The 13,078-nt window shown below is 43.1% G+C and overlaps 1 protein-coding gene across 1 annotated transcript in view; it reads left to right on the forward strand.

Moving 5' to 3' along the window:
* Positions 1-13,078, forward strand: part of abcc8b (ATP-binding cassette, sub-family C (CFTR/MRP), member 8b) — a 77,257-nt gene that overhangs the window by 24,430 nt on the left and 39,749 nt on the right. Inside the window, exons 17-21 of the mRNA XM_079620048.1 lie at positions 6,218-6,323; positions 7,078-7,110; positions 7,214-7,246; positions 7,336-7,434; positions 8,669-8,753. Coding sequence (XP_079476174.1) covers positions 6,218-6,323; positions 7,078-7,110; positions 7,214-7,246; positions 7,336-7,434; positions 8,669-8,753 — 356 coding nt within the window. The remainder of the gene's footprint in view (positions 1-6,217; positions 6,324-7,077; positions 7,111-7,213; positions 7,247-7,335; positions 7,435-8,668; positions 8,754-13,078) is intronic.

Raw genomic sequence — 13,078 nt, forward strand, 5'->3', positions numbered from 1 at the left:
ACTCGCGTGTTTAACGGGACGAGTAACGGTTTCTGTAGTGTTGTACTCGCGTGTTTAACGGGACGAGTAACGGTTTCTGTAGTGTTGCACTCGCGTGTTTAACGGGACGAGTAACGGTTTCTGTAGTGTTGTACTCGCGTGATTAACGGGACGAGTAACGGTTTCTGTAGTGTTGTACTCGTGTGTTTAACGGGACGAGTAACGGTTTCTGTAGTGTTGTACTCGCGTGTTTAACGGGACGAGTAACGGTTTCTGTAGTGTTGCACTCGTGTGTTTAACGGGACGAGTAACGGTTTCTGTAGTGTTGCACTCGTGTGTTTAACGGGACGAGTAACGGTTTCTGTAGTGTTGCACTCGCGTGTTTAACGGGACGAGTAACGGTTTCTGTAGTGTTGCACTCGCGTGTTTAACGGGACGAGTAACGGTTTCTGTAGTGTTGCACTCGTGTGTTTAACGGGACGAGTAACGGTTTCTGTAGTGTTGCACTCGCGTGTTTAACGGGACGAGTAACGGTTTCTGTAGTGTTGTACTCGCGTGTTTAACGGGACGAGTAACGGTTTCTGTAGTGTTGCACTCGTGTGTTTAACGGGACGAGTAACGGTTTCTGTAGTGTTGTACTCGCGTGTTTAACGGAACGAGTAACGGTTTCTGTAGTGTTGTACTCGTGTGTTTAACGGGACGAGTAACGGTTTCTGTAGTGTTGTACTCACGTGTTTAACGGGACGAGTAACGGTTTCTGTAGTGTTGTACTCGCGTGTTTAACGGGACGAGTAACGGTTTCTGTAGTGTTGTACTCGCGTGATTAACGGGACGAGTAACGGTTTCTGTAGTGTTGTACTCGCGTGATTAACGGGACGAGTAACATGGTTTTCTCTCCGCGTCTCAGGGCAGCTGACGATGATCGTAGGGCAGGTGGGATGTGGGAAATCCTCTCTCTTACTGGCGGCACTGGGAGAAATGCAGAAGATTTCTGGGAACATCACATGGAACAGGTGAACACAACAGTTTCTGTAGTGTTGTACTCGCGTGTTTAACGGGACGAGTAACGGTTTCTGTAGTGTTGTACTCTTGTGTTTAACGGGACGAGTAACGGTTTCTGTAGTGTTGCACTCGCGTGTTTAACGGGACGAGTAACGGTTTCTGTAGTGTTGTACTCGTGTGTTTAACGGGACGAGTAACGGTTTCTGTAGTGTTGTACTCGTGTGTTTAACGGGACGAGTAACGGTTTCTGTAGTGTTGTACTCGCGTGTTTAACGGGACGAGTAACGGTTTCTGTAGTGTTGTACTCGTGTGTTTAACGGGACGAGTAACGGTTTCTGTAGTGTTGTACTCGTGTGTTTAACGGGACGAGTAACGGTTTCTGTAGTGTTGTACTCGTGTGTTTAACGGGACGAGTAACGGTTTCTGTAGTGTTGTACTCGTGTGTTTAACGGGACGAGTAACGATTTATGTAGTGTTGTACTCGCGTGTTTAACGGGACGAGTAACGGTTTCTGTAGTGTTGTACTCGCGTGTTTAACGGGACGAGTAACGGTTTCTGTAGTGTTGTACTCGCGTGTTTAACGGGACGAGTAACGGTTTCTGTAGTGTTGTACTCGTGTGTTTAACGGGACGAGTAACGGTTTCTGTAGTGTTGTACTCATGTGTTTAACGGGACGAGTAACGGTTTCTGTAGTGTTGTACTCGCGTGTTTAACGGGACGAGTAACGGTTTCTGTAGTGTTGTACTCGTGTGTTTAACGGGACGAGTAACGGTTTCTGTAGTGTTGTACTCGTGTGTTTAACGGGACGAGTAACGGTTTCTGTAGTGTTGTACTCGTGTGTTTAACGGGACGAGTAACGGTTTCTGTAGTGTTGTACTCGTGTGTTTAACGGGACGAGTAACGGTTTCTGTAGTGTTGCACTCGTGTGTTTAACGGGACGAGTAACGGTTTCTGTAGTGTTGTACTCGCGTGTTTAACGGGACGAGTAACGGTTTCTGTAGTGTTGTACTCGCGTGTTTAACGGGACGAGTAACGATTTATGTAGTGTTGTACTCGCGTGTTTAACGGGACGAGTAACGGTTTCTGTAGTGTTGTACTCGTGTGTTTAACGGGACGAGTAACGGTTTCTGTAGTGTTGTACTCGCGTGTTTAACGGGACGAGTAACGTTTCTGTAGTGTTGTACTCGCGTGTTTAACGGGACGAGTAACGGTTTCTGTAGTGTTGTACTCGCGTGTTTAACGGGACGAGTAACGGTTTCTGTAGTGTTGTACTCGTGTGTTTAACGGGACGAGTAACGGTTTCTGTAGTGTTGTACTCGTGTGTTTAACGGGACGAGTAACGGTTTCTGTAGTGTTGTACTCGCGTGTTTAACGGGACGAGTAACGGTTTCTGTAGTGTTGTACTCGTGTGTTTAACGGGACGAGTAACGGTTTCTGTAGTGTTGTACTCGCGTGTTTAACGGGACGAGTAACGGTTTCTGTAGTGTTGTACTCGTGTGTTTAACGGGACGAGTAACGGTTTCTGTAGTGTTGTACTCGTGTGTTTAACGGGACGAGTAACGGTTTCTGTAGTGTTGTACTCGTGTGTTTAACGGGACGAGTAACGGTTTCTGTAGTGTTGTACTCGTGTGTTTAACGGGACGAGTAACGATTTATGTAGTGTTGTACTCGCGTGTTTAACGGGACGAGTAACGGTTTCTGTAGTGTTGTACTCGCGTGTTTAACGGGACGAGTAACGGTTTCTGTAGTGTTGTACTCGCGTGTTTAACGGGACGAGTAACGGTTTCTGTAGTGTTGTACTCGTGTGTTTAACGGGACGAGTAACGGTTTCTGTAGTGTTGTACTCATGTGTTTAACGGGACGAGTAACGGTTTCTGTAGTGTTGTACTCGCGTGTTTAACGGGACGAGTAACGGTTTCTGTAGTGTTGTACTCGCGTGTTTAACGGGACGAGTAACGGTTTCTGTAGTGTTGTACTCGTGTGTTTAACGGGACGAGTAATGGTTTCTGTAGTGTTGTACTCGTGTGTTTAACGGGACGAGTAACGGTTTCTGTAGTGTTGTACTCGTGTGTTTAACGGGACGAGTAACGGTTTCTGTAGTGTTGCACTCGTGTGTTTAACGGGACGAGTAACGGTTTCTGTAGTGTTGTACTCGCGTGTTTAACGGGACGAGTAACGGTTTCTGTAGTGTTGTACTCGCGTGTTTAACGGGACGAGTAACGATTTATGTAGTGTTGTACTCGCGTGTTTAACGGGACGAGTAACGGTTTCTGTAGTGTTGTACTCGTGTGTTTAACGGGACGAGTAACGGTTTCTGTAGTGTTGTACTCGCGTGTTTAACGGGACGAGTAACGTTTCTGTAGTGTTGTACTCGCGTGTTTAACGGGACGAGTAACGGTTTCTGTAGTGTTGTACTCGCGTGTTTAACGGGACGAGTAACGGTTTCTGTAGTGTTGTACTCGTGTGTTTAACGGGACGAGTAACGGTTTCTGTAGTGTTGTACTCGTGTGTTTAACGGGACGAGTAACGGTTTATGTAGTGTTGTACTCGCGTGTTTAACGGGACGAGTAACGGTTTCTGTAGTGTTTGTACTCGCGTGTTTAACGGGACGAGTAACGATTTATGTAGTGTTGTACTCGCGTGTTTAACGGGACGAGTAACGGTTTCTGTAGTGTTGTACTCGCGTGTTTAACGGGACGAGTAACGGTTTCTGTAGTGTTGTACTCGCGTGTTTAACGGGACGAGTAACGGTTTCTGTAGTGTTGCACTCGCGTGTTTAACGGGACGAGTAACGGTTTCTGTAGTGTTGCACTCGTGTGTTTAACGGGACGAGTAACGGTTTCTGTAGTGTTGTACTCGTGTGTTTAACGGGACGAGTAACGGTTTCTGTAGTGTTGCACTCGCGTGTTTAACTGGACGAGTAACGGTTTCTGTAGTGTTGTACTCGTGTGTTTAACGGGACGAGTAACGGTTTCTGTAGTGTTGTACTCGTGTGTTTAACGGGACGAGTAACGGTTTCTGTAGTGTTGTACTCGTGTGTTTAACGGGACGAGTAACGGTTTCTGTAGTGTTGCACTCGCGTGTTTAACTGGACGAGTAACGGTTTCTGTAGTGTTGTACTCGTGTGTTTAACGGGACGAGTAACGGTTTCTGTAGTGTTGTACTCGCGTGTTTAACGGGACGAGTAACGGTTTCTGTAGTGTTGTACTCGTGTGTTTAACGGGACGAGTAACGGTTTCTGTAGTGTTGCACTCGTGTGTTTAACGGGACGAGTAACGGTTTCTGTAGTGTTGCACTCGCGTGTTTAACGGGACGAGTAACGGTTTCTGTAGTGTTGTACTCGCGTGTTTAACGGGACGAGTAACGGTTTCTGTAGTGTTGCACTCGCGTGTTTAACGGGACGAGTAACGGTTTCTGTAGTGTTGTACTCGCGTGTTTAACGTGACGAGTAACGGTTTCTGTAGTGTTGCACTCGTGTGTTTAACGGGAAGAGTAACGGTTTCTGTAGTGTTGCACTCGCGTGTTTAACGGGACGAGTAACGGTTTCTGTAGTGTTGTACTCGCGTGTTTAACGGGACGAGTAACGGTTTCTGTAGTGTTGTACTCGCGTGTTTAACGGGACGAGTAACGGTTTCTGTAGTGTTGCACTCGTGTGTTTAACAGGACGAGTAACGGTTTCTGTAGTGTTGTACTCGTGTGTTTAACGGGACGAGTAACGGTTTCTGTAGTGTTGTACTCGCGTGTTTAACGGGACGAGTAACGGTTTCTGTAGTGTTGTACTCGTGTGTTTAACTGGACGAGTAACGGTTTCTGTAGTGTTGTACTCGCGTGTTTAACGGGACGAGTAACGGTTTCTGTAGTGTTGTACTCGCGTGTTTAACGGGACGAGTAACGGTTTCTGTAGTGTTGCACTCGCGTGATTAACGGGACGAGTAACGGTTTCTGTAGTGTTGCACTCGCGTGTTTAACGGGACGAGTAACGGTTTCTGTAGTGTTGTACTCGTGTGTTTAACGGGACGAGTAGCGGTTTCTGTAGTGTTGTACTCGCGTGTTTAACGGGACGAGTAACGGTTTCTGTAGTGTTGTACTCGCGTGTTTAACGGGACGAGTAACGGTTTCTGTAGTGTTGTACTCGCGTGATTAACGGGACGAGTAACGGTTTCTGTAGTGTTGTACTCGCGTGTTTAACGGGACGAGTAACGGTTTCTGTAGTGTTGCACTCGCGTGTTTAACGGGACGAGTAACGGTTTCTGTAGTGTTGTACTCGCGTGTTTAACGGGACGAGTAACGGTTTCTGTAGTGTTGTACTCGTGTGTTTAACGGGACGAGTAACGGTTTCTGTAGTGTTGTACTCGCGTGTTTAACGGGACGAGTAACGGTTTCTGTAGTGTTGCACTCGTGTGTTTAACGGGACGAGTAACGGTTTCTGTAGTGTTGCACTCGTGTGTTTAACGGGACGAGTAACGGTTTCTGTAGTGTTGCACTCGCGTGTTTAACGGGACGAGTAACGGTTTCTGTAGTGTTGCACTCGCGTGTTTAACGGGACGAGTAACGGTTTCTGTAGTGTTGCACTCGTGTGTTTAACGGGACGAGTAACGGTTTCTGTAGTGTTGCACTCGCGTGTTTAACGGGACGAGTAACGGTTTCTGTAGTGTTGTACTCGCGTGTTTAACGGGACGAGTAACGGTTTCTGTAGTGTTGCACTCGTGTGTTTAACGGGACGAGTAACGGTTTCTGTAGTGTTGTACTCGCGTGTTTAACGGAACGAGTAACGGTTTCTGTAGTGTTGTACTCGTGTGTTTAACGGGACGAGTAACGGTTTCTGTAGTGTTGCACTCGTGTGTTTAACGGGACGAGTAACGGTTTCTGTAGTGTTGTACTCGTGTGTTTAACGGGACGAGTAACGGTTTCTGTAGTGTTGCACTCGTGTGTTTAACGGGACGAGTAACGGTTTCTGTAGTGTTGTACTCGCGTGATTAACGGGACGAGTAACGGTTTCTGTAGTGTTGTACTCGCGTGATTAACGGGACGAGTAACGGTTTCTGTAGTGTTGTACTCGCGTGTTTAACGGGACGAGTAACGGTTTCTGTAGTGTTGTACTCGCGTGTTTAACGGGACGAGTAACGGTTTCTGTAGTGTTGTACTCGCGTGATTAACGGGACGAGTAACGGTTTCTGTAGTGTTGTACTCGCGTGATTAACGGGACGAGTAACATGGTTTTCTCTCCGCGTCTCAGGGCAGCTGACGATGATCGTAGGGCAGGTGGGATGTGGGAAATCCTCTCTCTTACTGGCGGCACTGGGAGAAATGCAGAAGATTTCTGGGAACATCACATGGAACAGGTGAACACAACATTAATGCACATAAACTGACGAGAGGCCATGCGATATTGTGATTGTATTCGTCATATTACAGTTTTGAAGTGTGTGTTTGATTTAATGCTTCATGAATGGAAATGTCAATATTAGGGCTATTTTCGGTAACCAAAACGAAATATATTAAAACATTTACTGCAATTGCAATTAAGCTAAAATAAAAGTAAGTGTAAATAATAATTTTTAAAAAATAACTACCGGTAAATGAAAAATATTTCTACAGTATTTATTAATCTCAGCCAATGATAATTTCAACATTTATTAACACATGCTTAAAATCAAAAGTTGTATCTGTTAATATTAGTTAATAGACCTGAGCTGACATGAATTAACAATGAAGTAGTTTTTATGAATTAAGGTTAACAAAGATTAATAATTACTGGAACTAATGTATTGCTCATTGTTAGTTCCTTTTAGTAGAGGCATTAACTAACCTTAACTAATGGAGCCTCATTGTAAAGTGTTACCATAACATTTAAATATCTTATCATATAATAAAACTAGAAAATGACAAAACTGTTTAAAAAAAAAAACTCATTCATAATTTTAGTAAAAACTGTAACAATACTTAAGTAACACTGTATTGATCAATACGCCTCTGTGCATTTTGAAATCCATTTGTTAATCCACTTTATAATCAACATTAAAATCTTGTATCTTTTTGTTTAATTTTTAAATATTGTCTTGAATTGCATATAATCACTGCTTCATTTTCTCACAGTTTACCCAACACTGATTCAGAAGAAAATGTGAGGTATAATATATTATTGATTTGATTTATATGATTTCTGTATTTGTTTTTATTTCAATCATTCATCAGAATTAATGATTAATCTTATTTCTCTCTTGTCTGACAGAGCTCATCATACGAGTGGAAGACCGTCACTGCCGTAATCACATTATTATTCTCAGAGCATTCTGTCCCGATCCTGCGTGTTGTCCTGGGTTTTCAGGGTGTGTGTGTGTGTGTGTGTTTCAGGAAGAGAGGTTCGGTAGCCTACGCTTCCCAGAGGCCTTGGCTCTTAAACGCCACCGTTGAGGAGAATATCTTGTTCGACACGGCGCCCAATGAGAAGAGGTATCCCACACCCACATTGTTACCGGTGTAACAATACATCATGGCACAATATATCGCAATACAACAATATGTATCGTGAATAGTTCACCCAAAATCCAAATTACTGTGTAAGAAAAAATTCAAGTTTTTCGACTTTGAAAATGTTTTGATAATGTTGCATATAATCTATAATAATGCAGTGGGGAATATTTGTGGGTCTTGATAATGCCAGATGTCCCCTGATGCATCCCATCATGTCCCGAACTCCTGGATGTTCAGTGATGTGAGAGATGTGTGTGGATGAGAACGGCACAAACACAAAGGCTCCGGCTGCTGGTTTACTCTCAGGCCAGAGGCGGAAGACAAATGCTTTTCTCTGCTTTACAACCGGGAAAAAACTGTGGGATTTCAATGGGATTCCCAAAGGGCAGCATTGCCAGCGGGAAACTAGAACCAGAGCTTGTCCGCGAGGGTTTATGTAAGAGTTTCTGTCAGGAGCTTTCTCTACAGTTCTCTTTACAGACGCCAAGATCCCGCTGGTTCATCAGTGCTATTTTACTGTCAGTGATAGATTAGATTGTGTTTTTACATTTTCTGTTTTCATTTTTATTGTAAAAGTTTTAATAATTTAAATAATTTTTGTCTATATAGTTGTCATTTATTTGTTTGTTAGTATATTAAGTTTTAGTTATTTTAATACTTTTAAGCAATTTAAGCAACTAGATGAAATAAAATAAGTTTAAGTTTTTTTTTTTTTTCCGGTCAATGTGTATTTGACTAATATATATATATATATATATATATATATATATATAATGTTGAATTTACTTCGAAACTATTTTAACTAAGAAATTGCTAGTAGATTTCACAAAACAAATTTAAAGAAACAGCAAGTAGCATATTGTATGAAACAAAGTTTTGAATGATATTATAATTGAAGTAGAACAACTAAAATAGTATTTTCTTGTAAAACATACAAATTTTTTTTTAGTTGCAATTAAAAACAGAGTAGTTTCATCCTTTTTAACTAACTTAAAAACGTTTCTTTATGAGCCAAAAATAATACATAAATGCTTAAACGAAAGTAAGTGCAATATTATTTTTTTATATTTTTTTAACAGGACGTGGTATAAACAATACATCTGGTATTAAATATGATACACGACTGCTACTACTAATTTGTTTGATTGACAGTTCTATTTTAAAAGCTTTTAAGCCGCTGTAGAGGTTTGTAACGACAGATGTTGTGTGTCAGATATAAGGAGGTGATGGAGGTCTGTCAGCTTCAGCCAGACATCGCCACACTTCCACAGGGAGATCAGACGATGATTGGAGAGAGGGTACGTCTAACACACACACACACACACACACACACACACACACACACACACACACACACACACACACACATTCTGCTCATATCTGTCTGAACTAGTGGTGGAACGGATCACAAAATTCACGGTTCGGATCATTTACGGTTATGATTGGATCATTTTTCAGATCAGAATTTTTTTTTTATATATATATATATATATATATATACAGTGAATGGATATATATTATAATGTGGTGGGGGGGTACCTTTGCTTTTCAGCCTAACTGATAATGTTCACACATTATTTAAAACAAGTGAACAGTCAGTAATAAAATAATAACAAATAAACAAATTACAAGCAGAGAAAAATACTAATTTAATCAAATTATTGCTTAAGTTTGTGCGTAAGTTACAACTTAGCCTAGTTTTGATGTAAATGGGCACTAAGTTACAACTTACGCACTACTAAATATTTTTGCGTTGCACCATTAAACTCAGTTGAAGAGTAACTCTACGTTCCAGCTAAATATTTACGGCAGCCTCCGATCAGGAGTAACGGCTGGAATAAAGTATCAGACTGAACCGCATCAAGCTCTTCTTTTACCTGACAAAGTTACAAACTAGCTAGTAGTTACTAAGCCGCTAGTGTGGACTTTATGCTCAAATTTAAGAAAGAACTTATGAACGGCTGGTGCAACCCGACCCAGGTACAGAAATGAATAATTAAGTCAAGGGGCCCTATTGTAACGCTCTGAAACGCAAGTATCAAACGCGAAACGCTAGTAACTCTGTGGGCGGATCCCGGCGCTGTTGCTATTACACCGGCGGGATAAACGACTCTTGCGCCCGACGCAAATCTAAAATGTGTGTGTCTGAAGTCGCTTCATTATTCATAGGTGTGGTTTGGGTGTAACGTGAAATAAACCAATCAGAGCGTCCTCTCACATTCCCTTTAAGAGCCGGCGCGCTTGTTCCACGGCGGATCGCTATTATAACGGCGGATTGCTATTATAACGGCGGATCGCTATTATAACGGCGGATCGCTATTATAACGGCGGATTGCTATTATAACGGCGGATCGCTATTATAACGGCGGATTGCTATTATAACGGCGGATCGCTATTATAACGGCGGATTGCTATTATAACGGCGGATTGCTATTATAACGGCGGATTGCTATTATAACGGCGGATTGCTATTATAACGTATAATATAATAATTTGGGTAAATATGTAATCTAGATTTATGCCTATTTTTTCACATCTTCATGGACACAACAATGATTTTCCTCGTGTGTTAATATTTTTCCTTGTAATTATGAATGATTTGCAAAAATGAAAACTGCTGCGTCCGTTTAGATTAGAGAATCAAAGTGTGTGTGTTGTTCACACGCTACATAATGGCCAAGCACGCGCCCTTAAAATAGCATATGACTAACGCGCGGCGCCGCTGTCTTTAGACTGGGTTTCTCCTGGTCAGTGGCGGAGTTGTTTTCTGGAACTGCAGAATATCACCAGGGAACGTTTGCACTCCTCTTTACACTGAACCGCCCCCGCGAGCGCAAGTTCATTCCCTAATTTACCGACGTGCGTCTGTGGAGGGAAGAGTCGCTGTGCGCGGGTGCAGAATAGCAATGATACATTGCTACGGATTGCTATTATAACGGCGGATTGCTATTATAACGGCGGATCGCTATTATAACGGCGGATCGCTATTATAACGGCGGATCGCTATTATAACGGCGGATCGCTATTATAACGGCGGATCGCTATTATAACGGCGGATTGCTATTATAACGGCGGATTGCTATTATAACGGCGGATCGCTATTATAACGGCGGATTGCTATTATAACGGCGGATCGCTATTATAACGGCGGATCGCTATTATAACGGCGGATCGCTATTATAACGGCGGATCGCTATTATAACGGCGGATTGCTATTATAACGGCGGATTGCTATTATAACGGCGGATCGCTATTATAACGGCGGATCGCTATTATAACGGCGGATCGCTATTATAACGGCGGATTGCTATTATAACGGCGGATCGCTATTATAACGGCGGATCGCTATTATAACGGCGGATTTCTATTATAACGGCGGATCGCTATTATAACGGCGGATCGCTATTATAACGGCGGATCGCTATTATAACGGTGGATCGCTATTATAACGGCGGATCGCTATTATAACGGCGGATCGCTATTATAACGGCGGATCGCTATTATAACGGCGGATTGCTATTATAACGGCGGATCGCTATTATAACGGCGGATTGCTATTATAACGGCGGATTGCTATTATAACGGCGGATCGCTATTATAACGGCGGATCGCTATTATAACGGCGGATCGCTATTATAACGGCGGATTGCTATTATAACGGCGGATTGCTATTATAACGGCGGATCGCTATTATAACGGCGGATCGCTATTATAACGGCGGATTGCTATTATAACGGCGGATTGCTATTATAACGGCGGATCGCTATTATAACGGCGGATTGCTATTATAACGGCGGATTGCTATTATAACGGCGGATCGCTATTATAACGGCGGATTGCTATTATAACGGCGGATCGCTATTATAACGGCGGATTGCTATTATAACGGCGGATCGCTATTATAACGGCGGATTGCTATTATAACGGCGGATTGCTATTATAACGGCGGATCGCTATTATAACGGCGGATTGCTATTATAACGGCGGATTGCTATTATAACGGCGGATTGCTATTATAACGGCGGATCGCTATTATAACGGCGGATTGCTATTATAACGGCGGATTGCTATTATAACGGCGGATTGCTATTATAACGGCGGATCGCTATTATAACGGCGGATCGCTATTATAACGGCGGATTGCTATTATAACGGCGGATTGCTATTATAACGGCGGATCGCTATTATAACGGCGGATTGCTATTATAACGGCGGATCGCTATTATAACGGCGGATTGCTATTATAACGGCGGATCGCTATTATAACGGCGGATTGCTATTATAACGGCGGATTGCTATTATAACGGCGGATCGCTATTATAACGGCGGATTGCTATTATAACGGCGGATCGCTATTATAACGGCGGATCGCTATTATAACGGCGGATCGCTATTATAACGGCGGATCGCTATTATAACGGCGGATCGCTATTATAACGGCGGATCGCTATTATAACGGCGGATCGCTATTATAACGGCGGATTGCTATTATAACGGCGGATTGCTATTATAACGGCGGATTGCTATTATAACGGCGGATCGCTATTATAACGGCGGATCGCTATTATAACGGCGGATCGCTATTATAACGGCGGATCGCTATTATAACGGCGGATCGCTATTATAACGGCGGATCGCTATTATAACGGCGGATTGCTATTATAACGGCGGATCGCTATTATAACGGCGGATCGCTATTATAACGGCGGATCGCTATTATAACGGCGGATTGCTATTATAACGGCGGATCGCTATTATAACGGTGGATTGCTATTATAACGGCGGATCGCTATTATAACGGCGGATCGCTATTATAACGCCGGGTTTGCCGGCGCACGCCAGGAGCGGTTCACAGCCGAGGAGACCGACGTTCTCGTCAGCGCCGTAAAACACAGAGAAGTGACATTGGGGATGATGGAGAAACACACAAATTAGCTTCGGTTAAACAGGCGTATAATAATTTGGGTAAATATGTAATCTAGATAGATTTTTTTCACATCTTCACGGACACAACAATGATTTCCCTCGTGTGTTCATATTTTTCCTTGTAATAATGTATGATTTGCAAAAATGAAAACTGCTGCGTCTGTTTATAATTATTAGAGAATCAAAGTGGATGCGCGTTAACACACTACATAATGGCCAAGCACGCACCCTTAAAATAGCATATGACTAACGCGCGGCGCCGCTGTCTTTAGACTGGGTTTCTCCTGGTCAGTGGCGGAGTTGTTTTCTGGAACTGCAGAATATCACCAGGGAACGTTTGCGCCGGAACACACTCCTCTTTACACTGAACCGCCCCCCCGAGCGCAAGTTCATTCCCTAATTTACCGACGTGCGTCTGTGGAGGGAAGAGTCGCTGTGCGCGGGTGCAGAATAGGAATGATACATGCGTCGGTGTACAAAGTCAATTGCGCTGGGTGCAAGATACGGCCCTAAATGTAAAATAACACTATTTGTTCACTGTATAAATAAAAAATAGGTTCATCTTTGTTAAAGCTGTATTTTGTTGTTTTATTAACATTAATGACAACAGCAGGAATATTAGGCTGCCGTCTCTTTAAGACCGAATACACCGACCGGAAAACTGATAAACATCCGGTTTCTTCTCAACTGTTCACTA

This window comes from Phoxinus phoxinus (genome assembly GCF_949152265.1).
Source record: "Phoxinus phoxinus genome assembly, chromosome: 8".
NCBI lineage: Eukaryota > Metazoa > Chordata > Actinopteri > Cypriniformes > Leuciscidae > Phoxinus > Phoxinus phoxinus.